The following is an 18,028-nucleotide window of genomic DNA, read 5'->3' on the forward strand; positions in this document are numbered from 1 at the left end:
CTGCCTTATTTTTCTTCTCTAAACACCATGAGAAGGTAAATGCAGAGTGGCTGAGCCCGTTGCATCTGGAACCATGGCTACAAGAGAGTCAGGAGAGTGCTATGCAGCCTCTGTGAAGTGAGACAGGAGGGGCAGGCAGAGGATGCTGGCCCCAACACAGCAAGTCTGCTGCTCCCCAAAGGGAAAGTCCCACTGCTAGACACTCACATCCAGGACGCACACGCCACATCCTGACTCGGAGCCCAGGCCTCTCTGCCGCGCCCTGGAATGTCCCCTGGCCGCAACATCGGTGGTGGAGTATGGTCGTGGCTGGAGGCAGACGGGACACCTGGCGCTAAGTGGAGTCAGCGCCTGGTCAGCTGGCATGCGCTCCCGGGCTCCCGGGCACCCACTTCCAGTGAACCCCCTTGTTCCTCAGTATGTTGTACAGAGACTGCTATGAAGAGTTACACTGGGAATGAATTTGATTGGCAGTGACAGAGATAATTTTATTGACAGGACATTTTATTGTATTCTAACAAACAAGTATAGAAACCTGCTGTAGGGAAGGCAGTCCTGCTGGACTGGGCTTCATTGGAGAAGGAAACTTGGATGTGATCAAACTGGCATCTTTTCTTATTGAGAAGCCAGGAGCTGGATGTTCTTGACCAGTCACGGGGAGACCCTTAACATGAGGGTCAGTGCCTGATTGTGGCGGATGATGGCCCTTAGAAGAGTCAGAAGGACAGGTGGTGGCCACCTAGTTTTTAGAGGACTGCTAGCATACAACCTTCCTCTGCGTGATGATATCCTAGATGGGTGGGGACAGCGCCATGGCTCCTCATGTGAATGGTGCATCCTCTGCTGGAGTCAGGAAATGCAGGGAAGAGGTACAGAGCAAGGTGTGTCCAGGAGAATGACCAGCCAGGGAGCCTCACAGATGCTGCAGTTGGAAGAGGTTAGCTGAATGCTGGGCTGACCATTACATCAGATCTTGCACTGGCAGCATACGGGTGCACAGCAGCTGGCCTGAGAGCAACAGGGCTTGCAGCAGCTGGACTGGGAGCAGCAAACAGGGACACAACAGCTGGACTGGGAGCAACAGGGCTTGCAGCAGCTGGACTGGGAGCAGCAGGGCTTGCAGCAGCTGGACTGGGAGCAGCAGGGCTTGCAGCAGCTGGACTGGGAGCAGCAGGGCTTGCAGCAGCTGGACTGGGAGCAGCCACAGGAGCCACACCCACCTTTGCCACAGCCGGAGCAGGAGCAGGCTGGCACACAGCAGCAGACGGGCACACAGCAGCTGGAGCCGCAGCCCCCCTTAGACCCCCCACACGAGCCACAGCCCCCCTTGGAGCCCCCACACGAGCCGCAGGGTCTGCAGCAGCTGGACTGGGAGCAGCAAACGGGGACACAGCAGCTGGACTGGGAGCAGCCACAAGATCCACAGCCCCCCTTGGACCCCCCACAGGAGCCGCAGCCCCCTTGGCCGCAGCTGGAGCAGGAGCAGACGGGCACACAGGAGCAGACGGGGACACAGCAGCTGGAGCCGCAGCCCCCGGAACAGCCAGAGCAGCCCATGGTTCTGGTGGGTTGAGGGTGGAGCAGGTCAGAGGAGCAGGTGGAGAGAGAGAGAAGGTGCTCAGTGTGGGGCCTCCTGGGCCAGGAGCCTTTATATACCTGCCGGGGTGTGTCCCAGGCCGTTGATCACTTCCTCTTGTCTGTTTTTCCAGGGTCATGTTTCTGTTTGTGTCTCCTCTTCCGTGACTTCCTGTTCCTGGGTCACTAACAACTCTCTCTGGTTTCTAAAGTTTGCCTCTTCCTCGTTCATCCGGGTTTCAGCCTGTCCTTCCTCAGCGTCCCCGGGGGCTGGTCACCTGCCTCTGGTTGGACTGTGTGTGACCTGCGAGGACAGCACTGGGCCCAGGCTCCTTCATCTCCGTTGGGAGCTTGCAGGTGTGATTAAGCTCAGCATCTTGAGATGAGAGACTGTCCCCCTGGGTGGTGATGGGTTAAGTGACCACAGCCGTCACTGAGAGGCAGGGGCGGAGCTGAGCACGCAGAGGGGCCGAGGATGTGAAGGTGCACCGGGGGGCCTGCAGGTGCCGCTCTGTGCGTCCGAGTGAGGTGGCCACAGGCCAGGGCAGGCTGGCCGCCCCCAGCCGGCCGTGGCGCTGAGAGACGGGCTCTCCTCGCAGACTTGCAGAGGGACCACGGCCTTGCTGACAGTTTGACTTACGTGGGACTCTCGGACCAGGGCTCGAACCCGGGTCCCCTGCACTGGCAGACAGATTCTTATCCGCTGAGCCGGGGATAGTCCGCTCAGGGAAGTCCTGGGGCGAATATTATTGACCTTAGCCCTGTAGCAGAACACACAGCTGAGTTCTTGAACCATTTTCAGCTTTTAGTTTTATTGTCAGCAGATCGTGTGTACAGAGGTGACTTGAGGCGCTTCTAAGGGTATTTTTAGCCAGAAGAGGGATCCCTGAGGGCGTGTGCAGGGCCTCTGGGTCTCTGTTCCAAGACTCTTAAGTGTTCTTTCAAGAAACCTGGGTATCTCTTTGGTATCTAGATATCTAGAGCTCTAACAGAGAAAATAAAATGTGTAACTGGGAAAGGAATACCTCCAAATGGAGTTCTGACAGCTTCTTATTAGGAATATTTAAGAAGTTGGGGCTACATAGTGTTGATGTCTTCCGTGTTTGTCGTGGAGCTGGGGAGACACCCCCGGCTTCGGGCCACGCGGCCCCGGCCCCGGCCCCAGGCGCGGTTTCTTGGGTCGTCACCAGGGGGCGCCGAGGGGCCCGCAGCTTTCTTTGCTGGAGCAAAACTCGCTTGACACCAATTTGGCCTCCTTTTGAGATCTGTACGCGTTGTCTGGCTTTGGAGGCCCAACCCAGAGAGGGTATGCGTATATTAGAGTTAACCTAGTAAGAAAAGAAACAACACCAAATTACAGATTTAAAGAAACGACAGATCCCACACATAGGACGGAACCTGAGCAAATAGGGGGCTTCCCCAGTGGCTCAGCTGTGAAGAGTCCGCCTGCAGCGCAGGAGACACGGGAGACACGGTTCGATCCCCGGCTCGGGAAGATCCCCTGGAGGAGGAAGTGGCGACCCGCTCCAGTATTCTTGCTGGGACAATCTCATGCGCAGAGGAGCCTAGGTTCACATTACGGAGCACAAACAGGGAAAATAATCTTATTTTGTTGAATGAATTGCCCCAACCCCTCTTCTCTACCCCAGAGCACTTTCCCCCACTATGGCTTTTCTTTTTTTTTGGCCACATGTCCTTCATCACTTATTCATATGACAACAATTTCAGAGTTTTACTTTCTAAAGTGACTACAAAACTTCTTCAGTTTTTCCTTTATCATGGCAGCTTGAGGTTATTATTATTTTTTTTTTTTAGTTCTTGATTTTGAAAATTTGTTTTAGCCTCATGATACTGTCATGTAAGAATTTAAGTTTGCTTTCAAGTCTGGGGAAATATTAATCAAATGTCTTTACATGTGTGCTGTAAAAGTTCCGGGGATCAGCATTTTGTGTGATGTTTAATCTTACTGTTGTTCAGCTGCTAAGTCGTGTCCAGCTCTTTTCGACCCTGTGAGCTGCAGCACGCCAGGCTCCCCTGTCCTCCACCATCTCTCAGAGCTTGCTCAAACTCATGTCCATTGAGTCGGTGATGCCATCCAACCATCCCATCCCCTGTCGTCCCCTTCTCCTGCCTTCTATCTTTCCCAGCATCAGGATCTTTTCCAATGAGTTGGCTCTTCCCATCAGGTGGCCAAAGTACTGGAGCTTCAGCTTCAGCACGAGTCCCTCCAGTGACTATTCAGGACTAATTTCCTTTAGGATGGACCGGTTTGGCCTCCTTGTTTACCTTATATTTCTTTTCAATTAATTACATTTGTCAACCTGTTTGTGATTACATCCTTGGTGGAGTGAGCCCATTATGTGTTTTATACTCGCTTTTACTGTGCCAATATTTTCATGTCAAATCAGCAGGAAACTTAAAGCTTTACCAAAATATTCATGTGATTTGCTATTACACATTAATTGGATTATCAAATAATTCATGAACTTTCCTTACTTTTGTTTGAAATGTGTCACCTCTTGTTAATGAATTCTGCTATTGGCATGATGTGAAAATTTTGCTGCAATTTGGGCCTTTCATCATGACTTCCGTGGTGGTTCAGACAGTAAAGAATCTGCCTGCAATGCAGGAGACCTGGGTTCAGTCTCTGGGTCGGAAGGATCCCCTGGAGAAGGGAATGGCAATCCACTGCTCTATTCTTGCCTGGAGAATTCTGTGGACAGAGGAGCCTGGCAGGCTATGGTACATAGGGTCACAAAAGTTGGATATGATTGAGTGAATAATATTTTCACTTTTAGGAATGAGTTATAGCTTATTTTATCATGTGTATTTCACAGTTTATTACTTGTTTTTCTTTTGAGCTTTTTACTTCACATTGGAGTATAGCTGACTAACCATGTTGTGATAGTTTCAGGTGAACCGCCAAGTGACTCCGTCAGACATAGATATAAATCCATTCTCCCCCAGACCCGGCTCCCATCCAGGCTGCCACATGACATTGAGCAGCATTCCATGTGGTATACAGTAGGTCCTTGTTGGTTATCCACCTTAAATATAGCAGAGTGTACACAGCTTCCCAGACTCCCTAACAATCCGCTCCCCCATCCTTATCCCCCACAACCAGAAGTTCATTCTCTGAGTCTCTGAGTCTCTTTCTGTTTCATAAGTAAGTTCATTTGTATCATTTCTTTTTAGATCCCACATGTAAGGGATGTCATTCATTCCTTCTCCTTCTCTGTCTGACTTACTTCACTCAGTATGACGCTCTCCAGGTCCATCTCTGTTGCTACAAATGGCATTTCATTCTTTTTAACGACTGAGTCGTATTCCATTGTGTGTATGTACCACAACTTCTTTATCCATTGCTCTGTCAATGAACATTTAGGGCTTCCACATCCCAGCTGGTGTAGACACTGCTGCAGTGAGCACTGGGGTGCATGCGTCCTTTCAGATCATGGTTTTCTCCAGATATATGCCCAAGAGTGGGATTGCAAGGGCACATGGTAGCTCTGTTTTTATTTTTTAAAGGAGCTTCCATACTGTTCTCCACAGTGGCTGCACCAATTTACATTCCCACCAACAGTGTAGGAGGGCACATTTTATTCCTTTTGATGAGAAATCTTTCTTAGTTCTTTAATAAATAAGTGTGAACATGACAAAAGAAACTTAGCTTTTGTACGTTCAGCTCAGGGTCCTGTACTTTCTCAGTTTTTTTTTTTTTGGCTGCACTAGGCCTCTGTTGCTTCGGGGGCTTTTCTCTGACTGCAGTGAGCGGGGGCTACCCTCCAGCTGCGGCGCTTGCACTTCCCGCTGCAGTTCTTGGCTCTAGGGCGCGGCCGCGGCGGTTGCGGGACACAGGGTTAGTTGCGGAATCTTGTCGGACCAGAGGGCGGATCCATGTCCCCTGCATTGGCGGGCGAATTCTTAACTACTGGACCACCACAGAAGCCCCTGTCTCAGTTTTTTACCCGGAATGTTTAAGAACATATTTCCAAACATTTCTGGGCTTCCCTGGTGGCTCAGAAGGTAAAGAATCCACCTGTAATGCACAAGACCCGGGTTCGATCCCTGGGTCAGGAAGGTCCCCTGGAGGAGGGCATGGCGACCCATTCCAGTATTCTTGCCTGGAGAATCCCATGGATGGAGGAGCCTGGCGGGTTCCAGTCCATGGGGGTTGCAAAGAGTCGGACAATTGGCGTCATATGTGTTTTCGAATTGTGTCTTTCTTTTCTCTGGGTAAATACCGGAAGTGAAATTGCCGGGTCACGTGACAGGCCGACTTTGTCTTTCCGGAGGGGCCTCCCGCCTCTCCTCCGCAGTGGCGGCGCCAGTTGGCCTCCCACCGGCAGTGCCCGGGCTTCCCTACTCTCCACGTCCTCGCCAGCACCGGCTCTTTGTTGTCTTTATAACTGTGGTCCTTCGGACAGGGGGGAGGTGGTATCTCTCAGACCTTTTCTGGGGAGGGGTCTTCTCTGGGTTCGTGTGTGAGCTTGGCATCGCCTTGGCTTTCCCGGGCGTTTAGTCCCGGCCCCTTCTTGGCAGCTTGTCGTCTCAGCCCCTGGCGCCTGCCCCGGAACGGCCGCTCAGATGCATCGTGTGTTCTGTTTTCTGCGGCCTCCAAACCAGAGTATTAGTCGAGTCAGTGCCCCCGGCAGGCCAGACAGACGGCCGTCCCTCCGGCTGAAGTTCGTCCTTTGTTAATTATCAGTCGACACTGTTATCGTTAATTTTTGCCATACAGATTTTTCTTTTTATATGTTTATTTTTCTTTAATGCCAAATTTATCTTTTTTTTTCATTTGTTTTTATTAGTTGGAGGCTAATTACTTTACAATATTGTAGTGGTTTTTGCCATACATTGACATGAATCAGCCATGGATTTACATGTATTCCCCTATCTATCTTTTCTTTTCGTGAGCTGCTGAATTTTGTGTCACGGTTAGAAACAACTATCGCATCTCAATATTATTTTAAAAGTTCCTCTTTTGTTTTAGTCATTTTGTGTTATTATCTTTTATTTGAGTCTTTATTCTGTATGGGATTTATTTTTAGAGTAAGAGATGAAGTGGGGTTTCCCTGGTGGCTCAGCGGTGAAGTCTGCCTGCGATGCAGAAGACACAGAAGACCCAGGTTGGATCCCGGCGTAGGGAAGATGCCCTGGAGAAGGGCATGGCAACCCACTCCAGTATTCTTGCCCGGAGACTCCCATGGACCGAGGAGCTTGGTGGGCTACAGTCTACAGGGTCGCAAAGACTCAGACATGACTGAAGTGGCTGAGCACAAGAGATGAAGTAGAGGAAGAGGTTTGATTTCTTAGCGTCCTCCATGGCTGTTTCAGTTACCTGGGCGTGGTGGGTCTTTCTTGCTGCACGTGGGCTCTGCTCCAGCTGCAGTCCATGAGCTTCTTACCGTGGAGCGCGGGCTTTAGGCACTCGGGCCTCAGTACTTGTGGCTCGTGGGCTCAGTACTTGAGGCTCCCGGGCTCGAGAGCACAGGCTCAGTAGCTGTGACCCACGGGCTTCGTTGCCCCGTGGCATGCATGATCTTCCCGGACCAGGGATGGAACCAGCATCTCCTGCGTTGGCAGCTGGATTCTTTACCACTGAGCCACCCGGGAAGTCCCTGCTTAGTTGTTTTAACATCCATTTGTGGAATACTGTACTTTTAAGCAAACTTAATATGCTATCTTGTATATGTAGAAAATTCTCACACATATTTGCACCTCTCTCTGCTGGTTCTGTTCTTTTACCTTTATTTGTTGGATTTTTACATTTGTTTCAAGTTGTTTGAATGCTCATAACTTTTTAATAGGTTTGCTATCTGGTTCCATTTCTTTTTAGGCAATGGATTCTTTCTAAAACTATATCTTTTCTTTACTTATTTTTGGCTCCGCTGGGGTTTTGTAGCTGCACGTGGGCTTTCTCTGGTTGGTGCTGGGGCCGCTCACTGCAGGGGCTTCTCTTACTGTTGAGCGTGGGCTCCCGGCGCTCAGGCTCCAGTAGTTGTGGCAAGAGGGCTCAGCAGTTGCCAGGCTCAGGCTTAGCTGCCCCGCGGCATGTGTGATCTTCCCAGACCAGGGATCGAACCTGTGTCTCCTGCTTTGGCAGGCGGGTTCTCAACCACTGGACCACCAGGGAAGTCCTGGACCCCTTTCTTTTCAGCATTTTCTTAGCTATTTTTATGTATCTTTTTTTTTTTTCCCTGTATAAATGTTCCAGTCAGCATCGCTACTTAAAATATCTTCTTGGTGTATTTATTCAGATCCAACATATAGATTAATTTAGAAAGAATGACTTGCTTAAAATATTAACACTTCCTGCTCCCTGCAGCAAGGCGTGAGAGTGTGCCTGGGGACTGCGGCAGCCGGAGTCACAGCAGGACAGCCGTTTAGAAAGTTTCCTCCCCTCTGACTGAGTATTAGGTGAAAAAAGGACAACTGAAACTGCAACCAAAGGGGCATTAGGCTTCCAGAAAAATCACAAGGGCAAACATTGCAGGCAATGGTAGTAGCTGTTGGATGGGGCTCTAATGGAAAGAGTGGAGAGATTCAACCAGTTAATGGGCAAGTTGGAAATACAGTTCTCCTCCCAGGCGATGCGAGTTTGATCTGTGTGTCAGGACGATCCCCTGGAGGAGGGCATGGCAACCCACTCCAGCATTCTTGCCTGGAGAATCCCATGCACAGAGAAGCCTGGTGGGCTACAGTCCATAGAGCTGCAAAGAGTCGGACACAACTGAAGTGACTGAGCACAAGAGATGAAGTAAAGATACAATTTACTTAGCACACAGCACACGGAGTAGTTATAGACAACAAGGGTTACTTCTTGTTTAGAGACGGTGGGTGGCATTCTTGATAAGTATGTTGACTGAAATAAGTCACTATTGAAATGGCATCACATGAAGTTGCCCATTCCACTGAAGTTTTGAAGTCTTCCTCATGTAAATAATTTCCATGTTTCTCTTTTATAATAAACTAACAATATCCAAACTAATGATATCCACTGTCTCTAAAATATAGTTTCACTGTACTGGTATAAACATTTCGAAATAAAAATATATAAATGAAAAAAACCTTCCCATTAAAGAAAGAATTATCTGTTCTTTTATTCATGGCTTCTTTTATGACTCTCAGTATATTACAGCTTTCTTCACATAGGTTTTTAAAGACTTTCATTGAAGTATAAGTTCTCGGAGAAGAATGTCACCATGTTTCCTGTGAAGGTGTTTTACCTTAATGCTCATCACCTGCAAGGCAAGTTTTCCAAAGATGGGCCACTAAGTACCGTTTAGGCTTAGAGGCAACATGCCTTTAGTAATGAACTTGTAAGAGAGTGCAAAGGTTCTTCCCTGTTCCAGCCTGCAGTACACACCGGCTGCGTGTAACACATGAGGACCCATCTTTGACAGATTCTCACAAACTGAGCACGCATGTAACCAGCATGCCCAGATTTAGAGAGAGAGCATCCCCAGACCCCAGGAGTGCTCTTCCGTCCTCTTTCCAACCACTAGCCCCCCAAGGAGCCCCGTCCCGGTCCTGGGTGGTGTAGACTAGGTTCTGTGTGTGTTTATGAGCTTCATGTGGAGACGGTCAGAGTGCGCACCTTCCTGTTGACTTCTGTTACTCAGCATCATGTTTGTGAGGTTCCCACTGCTGCCTGGTGGTTTCTTTTCTATTAATGGACATCTGGACAATTTCCATTTTTTACTGTTAGAAGTAGTGCTTTTGCATGCAGATTTTAGAAATGGTTTTCATAAAGTTCACGTTTAAGGAGTGGAGGAAGTCCTTTCTTTCATTATATTTCTGTTTGTTTTGTGTACTTAGAAAGGCTGTTGATTTTACATTTTATGTCCCCAGTCTTCTACTTAAGTTCACTTACTTTTTGTAGTACTTTTTCATCGCCTCCCCCCCCCCCACCCCAGGTATACAATGGAAGCATCTGTAGATAATGATAATTTTGCTTTCTTTTTTGCAACTGCTGTATTTTCTGTTTCATTCTTACTAATAATTGTGTTTAAAAATGCCATCAAAGCAAGGAAAATAATGCCAGCCACAGTGAAATTATAGTAAATATTGCCAAAAATACCTTCAGAAAAAGACATTGCACCTGTTTTTTCCTCCCATCAACAATGTGCAGTTGTTTTTTGAATTCCTCATGAGAGTGTCCATTAAAGAATTATCTTGGGGACTTCCCTGGTGCTTCAACAGCTAGGACCCTGTGGTCCCAATGCAGAGGGGCCTGGGTTCGATCCCTGGTTGGGGAACTAGATCCAACCAGGGAACTAGACCCAACGTGCTGAAACTGAGTTCACGTGCCCAAACTAAAAGATCCCACTGCCTAGACTAAGACCCAGTGGAGCCAAAGAAATTTAAAAGAACATTAAAAAAGTAAAGAAGTATCATGGAGACAGAATCCTTGAGAGGGGAATGTGTTTATTTAGAGCCATCACCAGGTCCAGACTGGACTGTGGCCGGTGACGGAGGCACAGGCAAATCCTGCTGAAGGGTGGCGCTGGGCCAGCTGATGCAGGGCTGAAGGGAGTGGGGGGCACCTCCTGGGTCTGTGGTCTGGATGTCGGCCTTGTGGGATGGGCTAGGTCAGCCAAGTCCGAAGCACGAGGGGCAATGGGCTCCAGGAATCAGGGGCCTGTGGGAACTGCAGTCATTTCGGAGACTGGGAAAGAAATGACTTCCTCGAGGCGGAGGAGGGGGGGATCCAGAACGGACAGAAGACACGAAGAGGTCCCCCTTCTACTGGATCTGGGAAGCAATCTGCTGGGACTGGAGAGTTGGGCTCCCCATTCTAGAAAAGATGGATTCAAAACCGCCACTTGCTAATCTGGGATGGGGCACCGGTCACTTCCTAGATTCCTGGGTTCCTGGAAGCCACTTGAGGTCCCTGGACACAGCTTCAGATCTTGCACTGGCAGCACACGGGGGCACAGCAGCTGGACTGAGAGCAACTGGGTCTGCAGCAGCTGGACTGGGAGCAGCAAACGGGGACACAGCAGCTGGACTGGGAGCAGCAAACGGGGACACAGCAGCTGGACTGGGAGCAGCAGGGTTTGCAGCAGCTGGACTGGGAGCAGCAAACGGGGACACAGCAGCTGGACTGGGAGCAACAGGGCTTGCAGCAGCTGGACTGGGAGCAGCCACAGGAGCCACACCCACCTTTGCCACAGCCGGAGCAGGAGCAGGCTGGCACACAGCAGCAGACGGGCACACAGCAGCTGGAGCCGCAGCCCCCCTTAGACCCCCCACAGGAGCCACAGCTCCCCTTGGAGCCCCCACACGAGCCGCAGGGTCTGCAGCAGCTGGACTGGGAGCAGCCACAGGAGCCACAGCCCCCCTTGGACCCCCCACAGGAGCCACAGCCCCCTTTGCCACAGCCGGAGCAGGAGCAGACGGGCACACAGGAGCAGACGGGCACACAGCAGCTGGAGCCGCAGCCTCCGGAACAGCCAGAGCAGCCCATGGTTCTGGTGGGTGGAGGGTGGAGCAGGTCAGAGGAGCAGGTGGAGAGAGAGAGAAGGAGCTCAGTGTGGGGCCTCCTGGGCCAGGAGCCGCTATATACCTGCCCGGGCAGGTGTGATCTGGGCACGTGCTCACTTCCTGGTTCCCGTCTGTGTTGTGTCTTGTCTGTGGGCCTGGAACCCATGGGCTTCTGCTGAGTTTTCCCAGCAGACACCCTCCTCGGTTTCTAAGTCTGGATTTTTCCGCATCTTGTTTGTTTCCTGTAAAAAGGAACAGCTCCATCTTGTGCTGTTTCCAGTTTTCTGTTGACTACATATAACTGGGGGTCCTGGGATCTTTCTCAACGTCTGTTTTCTGTGCTGAAAATCTCCCCATTATTTATCTTCAATATTTTATTTTTAAAAATTTGAGGTTCGTAGTGGAAACAAAAGCAAAAGTAAGCAAGCGGGACTGTCTCAAACTAAGAAGCTTTTGCACAGTCAAGGAAACCAAACCATCAACAAAGTTAAAAGGCCACCCGCTGAGTGGGAGAAAATATTTGTGACTCATCTGATGAGTCCTATTTGATAAAGGGTTAATATTCAAAGTATACAAAGAACTCATGTCACTCAACAGTGGAGAAAAAACAACAACACAAAAACAGGCAAACGACCTGCTTAAAAAACAGGCAGGTATCTGAATGGACGTTTTTTCCCCCAAGGAAGACATACAGATGACCAACAGACACATGAAAAGATGCTCAGCATCACTAGCCATCAGAGAAATGCAAATCAAAACCACAACGAGATATCATCTCACACCTGCAAACAGCTATTATCAGAGAGAAAACAAATTGCAAGGTGAGGAGGTGGAGAGAAGGGAACCCTCATGCACTGCTCATGGGGCTGTAAATTGGGGCACCCACTGTGGAAAACAGTATGGAGTTTCCTCAAAAAATTAAAAATAGAGCTAGCATATGATCCAGCAATTCTACTTCTGGATATTTATCTTAGAGAAATGAAAACATTAACTTGAAATGACATCTGGACCCCTATGTTTGCTGCAGCATTATTTACATTAGTCAAGATATGGAAGCAACCTAAATGTCCACTAAAGGTGAATGGATAAAGAAGATGTGGCGTATCATGGGATATTATTCAGCTATAAAAAGAAGGAAAGGAAAAAAAAAAAAAAAGAAGGAAAGGTGTCCTGCCCTTTGGGACAATATGGATAGACCTAGAGGATATTGTGGCTGCTTACCCAGTGGCTCAGCGATAAGAATCTGCCTGAAGTGCAGGAGACGCAGGAGATGCAGGTTTGATCCCTGGTCAGGAAGATCCCCTGGAGAAGGAAATGGCAGTCCACTCCAGTATTCTTGCCTGGAGAATCCCGTGACCAGAGGAGCCTGGTGGGCTACAGTCCATGGGGTCACAAAAAGTCGGACACTGGGCAAGTGAACACTCAGAGGATATTAAGCTAAGTGAAATAAGTCAGACAGAGAAAGACAGATCCTGTGTGATCTCACTGATAATGTGGGATGTAAAACTCCCCCAAACCTAGCAGGTTCATAGGTAGAGAGAGAGGTTGGGGTTGCCCGAGGCAGGGGGTGAAGGGTGGGCAAGGTGGGTGAAGGGGTCAAAAGATAGAAATGCCAGTTACAGGATAAATAGGTCCTGGGGACCTAATGTATAGTGTGGAGACAATAGTTAACGATACTGTATTCTATGTTTCAGAGTTGCCGAAACAGGAGACCCTAAAGATCTGGTCACAAGAAGAAAATTGTAATTAGAAGGTGAGCCTGCTGCTAGATGCACTGTGGTGATCGTTTCACAATATATATATATCAAATCATTGTGTTGTACCCCCAAAACTAAGATAGCATTATACTCAAATGGAGAAGGAAATGGCAACCCGCTCCAGTATTCTTGCCTGGAGAATCCCATGGACAGAGGAGCCTGGCAGGCTACAGTCCATGGGGTCGCAGAGTCGGACACGACTGAAGAGTCGGACATGACTGAGTGACTAAAGAGAGAGAGATACTTCAATTATTTCTCAAGAGAAAAATGAGGTCTTGGTTAAACAAAATGGGAGAAGTAGAGAAGCAGGCAAATTACCCACAATCCCACTCTCTAGAGCGTCAGGTGTGTGTGTGTGTCTGTGTGTGTGCGTGTGCACGCGTGCTGGGTCTTCCTTGCTGCACGTGGGCTTTCTCTAGTTGTGGTGAGCAGGGGCGACCCTCGGCCCGTGGAGCACGGGCTCCTCACTGCAGTGGCTCCTCCTGCTGTGGAGTGCGGGCTCTAGAATCACAGGCTCAGTAGTGTGGTGCATGGGTTAATTGCCCTGTGGCAGCACGTGGCATCTTCCTGGGCCAGGGATCGAACCCATGTCCCCTGTACTGGCAGGTGGCTTCCTAACCACTGGACCACCAGGGAAGTCGTAGAGTGTTCATATTTTGGTTGATCCCATGTAATTTAAAAAAAAACCAAAAACGGGCATCTCTCATACTTTCTTTATTCTCCAAGGTTATCCATGCATGTCAGTTCTCAGAAGAGACTTTTTAAGGGTCAAACAAGAGGAACCTCAGCCCTTTTCCTGGTGGGCGTGGCTGCCCCTTTCCAGACCCAGGTCTACCCTTGAGTCCCCGGGCACCTTGTGCGCGGTGAGTCTGGTTGGTGGCTCCTCCCTGTCCCTTTGACCCGCTGTTGCAGACTTCTCCCAACTCCTCTTCCGAGACTCCTGACTGCCGCATGCTCACACCAGAGAGACTTCGGGGTGACCGGATTCTCCCTTCCCTACATGGCTTCCAGTGGATTTCCTGGGGCCACTAGTGGAGGAAGAAGCCTCGTGGCCTGGCCTGTGCCAGGCTCAGCCTCCTGAGTGGACGTTTGCTGCATCACAGCCTGGGGGATAGGCTGGCCCCGCAGGCGGTGGAGGAGCAGCCAGTCGTGAGCAGAGCCTGCAGGGTCTAATGAAGCTGTTCTGTTTGTAGGAAAGAAGAGGTGGATTTAGGATTCAGGAACAGTGGTCAGCAGGTTGTCTGGGTGGTCAGAGTTTGGAAAGGCATGGCTGGAAGCTCGGTGGCAGCTTACGTCCAAAACCCAACTGCAGAAACCCAGAAGGGGGCACCTGCCTTAACAGAGGCAAAGAGAGAAAATACCTGCGTTGTCCGAGTTCAGCCAGGGCCTAGATGATGCAGCATGTGATACTGCTGGCCACACGCGCTGGTCTTGTCTGGTCTCCCCAGGACAGTCAGAAAGGAAAGAGGAACTAAAGAGCCTCTTGATGAGGGTGAAGGAAGAGAGGGGAAAAGCTGACTTAGAATTCAACATTAAAAAGACCAAGATCATGGCATTCAGTCCCATCAGTTCATGGCAAGTAGGATGGGAGAAAGTGGACAGATTTTATTTTGGGGGCTCCAAGATCACTGCCGATGGTGACTGCAGCCATAAGATTAAAAGACCTTTGCTCCTTGTAAGGAAAGCTATGACAAACCTAGACAGCGTATTCAAAAGCAGAGACATCACTTTTCCGACAAAGTTTCGTCTAGTCAAAGCTATGGTTTTTCCAGTGGTCATGTACTGATGTGAGAGCTGGGCCATAAGGAAGGCTGAGCACTTAAGAATTGGTGCTTTCAAACTGTGGTGTTGGAGAAGACTCTTGAGAGTCCCTTGGACTGCAAGGAGATCCAGCCATTCAATCCTAAAGGAAATCAGTCCTGAATATTTATTGAAACTGAAGCTCCAACTCATTGGAAAAGGCCCTGATGCTGGGAAAGATTGAAGACGAACCGAGAAGGGGGTGGCAGAGGATGAGATGGTTGGATGGCATCACTGACCCGATGGACGTGAGTGTGAGCAAACTCCAGGAGATAGTGAAGGACAGGGGAGCCTGGTGTGCCGCAGCCCGTGGGGTCGCAGAGAGTCAGACATGACTTAGCGACTGAACAAGAAGCATAACAGCAGCAGGACAGTCAGAGTCCCACCTGCCCGGCGGCGGACCCCAGGGGCTCCGCCAGGTCTTGAGCAGCTCTGCAGGCAAGCATGGGAGCCCAAACTCTGTTTACCCGCCCCCCGCCCCACCCCCACCCCCGCTGTGCTCTTTATCTGCCCCCTGCTCCCAGCCTGGGAGACGGTCCTGTCCCAAATGGAGAGTCTGGTCCAGAAAGCAAAGGCCGGAACGGGCAGACGCGACCTAAGAGTTTGGAGATGAAGGCTGCGGCCCCGGTGCGCACGCCCTGGCCCCAGGCCGAGCGGGCTTCTCTCTGTGGCTGGACGTGGCCGGTTTCCGGCGCCGACGAGGAGGCAGCTGGACGCGGGTGGCTCGCTGAGCAGCGCCCGCGTCTGCAGCGTCTCCGCTTAGCACTTGCGGGTCTCGGCCGTGGAGCCCGAGGCCCCGGCGGGAACACGCGCAGAGCGGCTGGCAGCAGCACCAGGCGTGACGGGTGCACACTTGGGGGGTCCCCAGCCCGGCCTCAGGAGCCTTCCAGGTACACGACTGGCTATGGTGGCCTCCGAGCTCTGCGACCGCTTGGTTCAGAAGGCGTCCCCCTCGTCCTCTGATGTGCGTGTGAGCACACGCGCACACGCACACACACGCCTCTCTCTGAACTTGAAGAGCAGACGTCAGTGTCTGCACCGCAGCCTCGCTCCCTTCTCAGCAGAAGGGCTGGTCGTCTCCAGGATTCAGGCTCATGGGTAGCGTGGGATTTCCCTGTCTGCTTTTTTAAAAAAAAAAAAAAAAGACTTGAAAATAGAAATGCCTTTCAAGCAAATGCGAAACCACTTGCAGCAGCTCCAGCGCCACCCAGTGGAGCTTATGCGGAACCACACTGAAGACCGGGGACTCGGGTCGCTCTCAGTTCTCTGATGCAGCGACACACCTCTCTCGACGGCTCAGCTTCCTGCCGCAGATCCAAACGGTCATTGTGTTCAAAATTCTTACGCCCAAGTTACCGAGAAACGGGGCTGGCCCGCACCCCCTCTACAGCCTGTCTCAGACCTTCACGCCGTCCCTCCCTTGGTGTCCCTGTCGCCCCCTCCCGAACCCGATGAGGGTTGCCCCCCTCCCCGCCGCAGTCAAGCCGTCTCGGGGGCAGGTGTGTGCCGGGTTCTCGCCTGAGCCCCACAGTGCTGAGCACTCTGGGTTGCTTGGAGCAGTGGGTTGCTGAATGCTCTGTTGGGATTCAGGAAATCCAAAAGAGACAACAGTCCAGAGAGAGGAGGGATGTTGAAATGGTAAACTACCAGAAACAGTGAGAAAACAATCACGATAAGACCAGGAGGTGTGCGGGGAAGGGATACGTTTATTGAAAGGAATTGCAAGGATTCTCAGAATCTGTAGCCCATGACAGAGAATTAAGCCGGTGAGGTCAGGGGAGACGTCTGAGGGCTGCGGTCGAGGCTTTTCACAGGAAGCTGATGGGAGGTCAGGGGTCAGGCCCTCTCAAGGGTGTGCTGGGTGTGCTCCTTCTACTACAAACACCCCTGCTCCCACGTTCCCAAAACAGCAGGCCAGGGCTGGGATTCAGCGCTTTGAGGTCCAGTATTGATCTCCATCCAGGGCATCTGATACGTACTGGGGTGTGTGTTGAAGAATCAGATCTTGCGCTGGCAGCAAACGGGGACACAGCAGCTGGACTGGGAGCAGCAGGGCTTGCAGCAGCTGGACTGGGAGCAGCAAACAGGGACACAGCAGCTGGACTGGGAGCAGCAGGGCTTGCAGCAGCTGGACTGGGAGCAGCAAACAGGGACACAGCAGCTGGACTGGGAGCAGCCACATGAGCCACATCCTCCTTTGCCACAGCCGGAGCAGGAGCAGGCTGGCACACAGCAGCAGACGGGCACACAGCAGCTGGAGCCGCAGCCCCCCTTAGACCCCCCACAGGAGCCACAGGGTCTGCAGCAGCTGGACTGGGAGCAGCAAACGGGGACACAGCAGCTGGACTGGGAGCAGCCACAAGATCCACAGCCCCCCTTGGACCCCCCATAAGATCCACAGCCCCCCTTGGACCCCCCACAGGAGCCACAGCCCCCCTTGGACCCCCCACAGGAGCCACAGCCCCCCTTGGACCCTCCACAAGATCCACAGCCCCCCTTGGACCCCCCACAGGAGCCACAGCCCCCCTTAGACCCCCCACAAGATCCACAGCCCCCCTTGGACCCCCCACAAGATCCACAGCCCCCCTTGGACCCCCCACAGGAGCCACAGCCCCCTTTGCCGCAGCCGGAGCAGGAGCAGACGGGCACACAGGAGCAGACAGGCACGCAGCAGCTGGAGCCACAGCCCCCGGAACAGCCAGAGCAGCCCATGGTTCTGGTGGGTTGAGGGTGGAGCAGGTCAGAGGAGCAGGTGGAGAGAGAGAGAAGGTACTCAGTGTGGGGCCTCCTGGGCCAGGAGCCTCTATATATCTGTGCAGGGTCAGGTGAGATGCTGGGCGCATGCTCACTTCCTGGTTCCTGTTTGCACTACTTTCCGGCAGAAAAATTCTGAGTGTTTAAAACAGATTTAGTCATGAACACGTTGTGGTGTTTATAAGAGACCCTCCTGCTGTGACTTGCGTGTTCCCAGCACATGGCTTCATCACCTGATGGGCTTGTGTTCCTTGTTTGCGGAGACAGAAGTCGGGCCCTCAGGGCCCTACTGGTCATCACCCTGGCAGGACGCCTGACCGCGTCTGGACTGTGAAGTCTTGATGGTGCTGATAGGGCTCACAAGAGGCGGCCTCAGGGCATGGAGAGATCGCCAGGCAGGAGGCCCGGCGGTGGGAAAGTCCTTCCTGTTAATCTCAGGAGCACTTGTCACCTGCAGCCCTGGCCACACAGTAGGTCTTGCCTGAGTTGGGTTGTTGCAGTTTTCCAGGGATCTTGAGTCCCAGGCCTGGCCATGCTGACCATGCCTCAAGGGATCTCCTATATCCAGCCAGCCAGGGTCAACCAACTGGGGATTGAAAATATTCCGGAAATAGTCCAGAAGTTTCCAAAAAGCAAAACTTGAATTTGCCCTG

General features: G+C 51.4%; 3 protein-coding genes across 3 annotated transcripts; all 3 read right to left on the reverse strand.

The window, feature by feature from the left end:
- Positions 1-483: 483 nt before the first annotated feature.
- LOC122430842 (keratin-associated protein 5-3-like) lies at positions 484-1,620 on the reverse strand. Its single transcript, XM_043451734.1, has one exon. The coding sequence runs from the start codon at positions 1,555-1,557 to the stop codon at positions 967-969; it is 591 nt and encodes a 196-aa protein (XP_043307669.1). The 5' UTR covers positions 1,558-1,620; the 3' UTR covers positions 484-966.
- Positions 1,621-9,987: 8,367 nt separating this feature from the next.
- On the reverse strand, positions 9,988-17,406 carry LOC122430841 (keratin-associated protein 5-4-like). The gene is made up of 2 exons (XM_043451733.1): positions 17,207-17,406; positions 9,988-10,950 (listed from the first exon to the last, which is right to left on the reverse strand). The coding sequence occupies exons 1-2, from the start codon at positions 17,331-17,333 to the stop codon at positions 10,484-10,486; spliced, it is 594 nt and encodes a 197-aa protein (XP_043307668.1). The 5' UTR covers positions 17,334-17,406; the 3' UTR covers positions 9,988-10,483.
- On the reverse strand, positions 16,308-17,165 carry LOC122430844 (keratin-associated protein 5-4-like; the record flags this gene model as incomplete). The annotated part of the gene is made up of 1 exon (XM_043451736.1): positions 16,308-17,165. A coding segment is annotated over one exon (546 nt), but the record flags the coding sequence as incomplete, so codon positions are not given.
- Positions 17,407-18,028: the final 622 nt, after the last annotated feature.

This window comes from Cervus canadensis, chromosome 29 (assembly GCF_019320065.1).
Source record: "Cervus canadensis isolate Bull #8, Minnesota chromosome 29, ASM1932006v1, whole genome shotgun sequence".
NCBI lineage: Eukaryota > Metazoa > Chordata > Mammalia > Artiodactyla > Cervidae > Cervus > Cervus canadensis.

Bases quoted from the DNA above. Each gene is read 5' to 3' on its own strand.
- LOC122430842 (XM_043451734.1), bottom strand. From the start codon at position 1,557: ATGGGCTGCTCTGGCTGTTCCGGGGGCTGCGGCTCCAGCTGCTGTGTC.
- LOC122430841 (XM_043451733.1), bottom strand. From the start codon at position 17,333: ATGGGCTGCTCTGGCTGTTCCGGGGGCTGTGGCTCCAGCTGCTGCGTG. The intron at 10,951-17,206 runs GGGGCTGTGGAT...GCTGTGGCAAAG, and splicing joins CTCCTGTGGGGGGTCCAAGG to GGGGCTGTGGCTCCTGTGGG.